The 468-nt window shown below is 52.8% G+C and overlaps 1 protein-coding gene across 1 annotated transcript in view; it reads left to right on the forward strand.

Moving 5' to 3' along the window:
- ARHGAP35 (Rho GTPase activating protein 35) overlaps positions 1-168 on the forward strand; it is a gene marked incomplete at its 3' end in the record, with an annotated part of 6646 nt that extends 6478 nt beyond the window's left edge. Inside the window, exon 3 of the mRNA XM_033511767.1 lies at positions 3-168. Within this exon, the coding sequence (XP_033367658.1) occupies positions 3-168 (166 nt within the window). The remainder of the gene's footprint in view (positions 1-2) is intronic.
- Between the last annotated feature and the right edge of the window lie 300 nt (positions 169-468).

The raw sequence follows: 468 nt of genomic DNA on the forward strand, positions 1-468 counted from the left end.
GCCCCAATCCCCGGAATTCCCGGGTTTTTCCCGCAGACCACGGGCTGGACCTGGCCGAGAAGGATTTCACCGTCAACGCCGTGGCCGGAGCCATGAAAAGTTTCTTCTCGGAGCTGCCGGAGCCGCTGGTGCCGTACTCGATGCAGCTGGAGCTGGTGGAGGCCCACAGTGAGTCCACAATTCCCAAAATTCCTGAAATTCCCAAAATTCCCGGGGTTAATTCCCAAAATTCCCAAAATTCCCAAAATTCCTGGGGTTAATCCCCAAAATTCCCCAAATTCCCGAAATTCCTGAAATTCCCGGGGTTAATTCCCAAAATTCCTGAAATTCCCGGGGTTTATCCGGGCACTCGATGCAGCTGGAGCTGGTGGAGGCCCACAGTGAGTCCGCAATTCCCAGAATTCCCAAAATTCCCGGGGTTAATTCCCAAAATTCCCAGAATTCCCGGGGTTTATTCCCAAAATTCCC

The sequence above is a fragment of the Parus major genome, unplaced genomic scaffold (assembly GCF_001522545.3).
Source record: "Parus major isolate Abel unplaced genomic scaffold, Parus_major1.1 Scaffold599, whole genome shotgun sequence".
In the NCBI taxonomy this organism is placed as follows: domain Eukaryota; kingdom Metazoa; phylum Chordata; class Aves; order Passeriformes; family Paridae; genus Parus; species Parus major.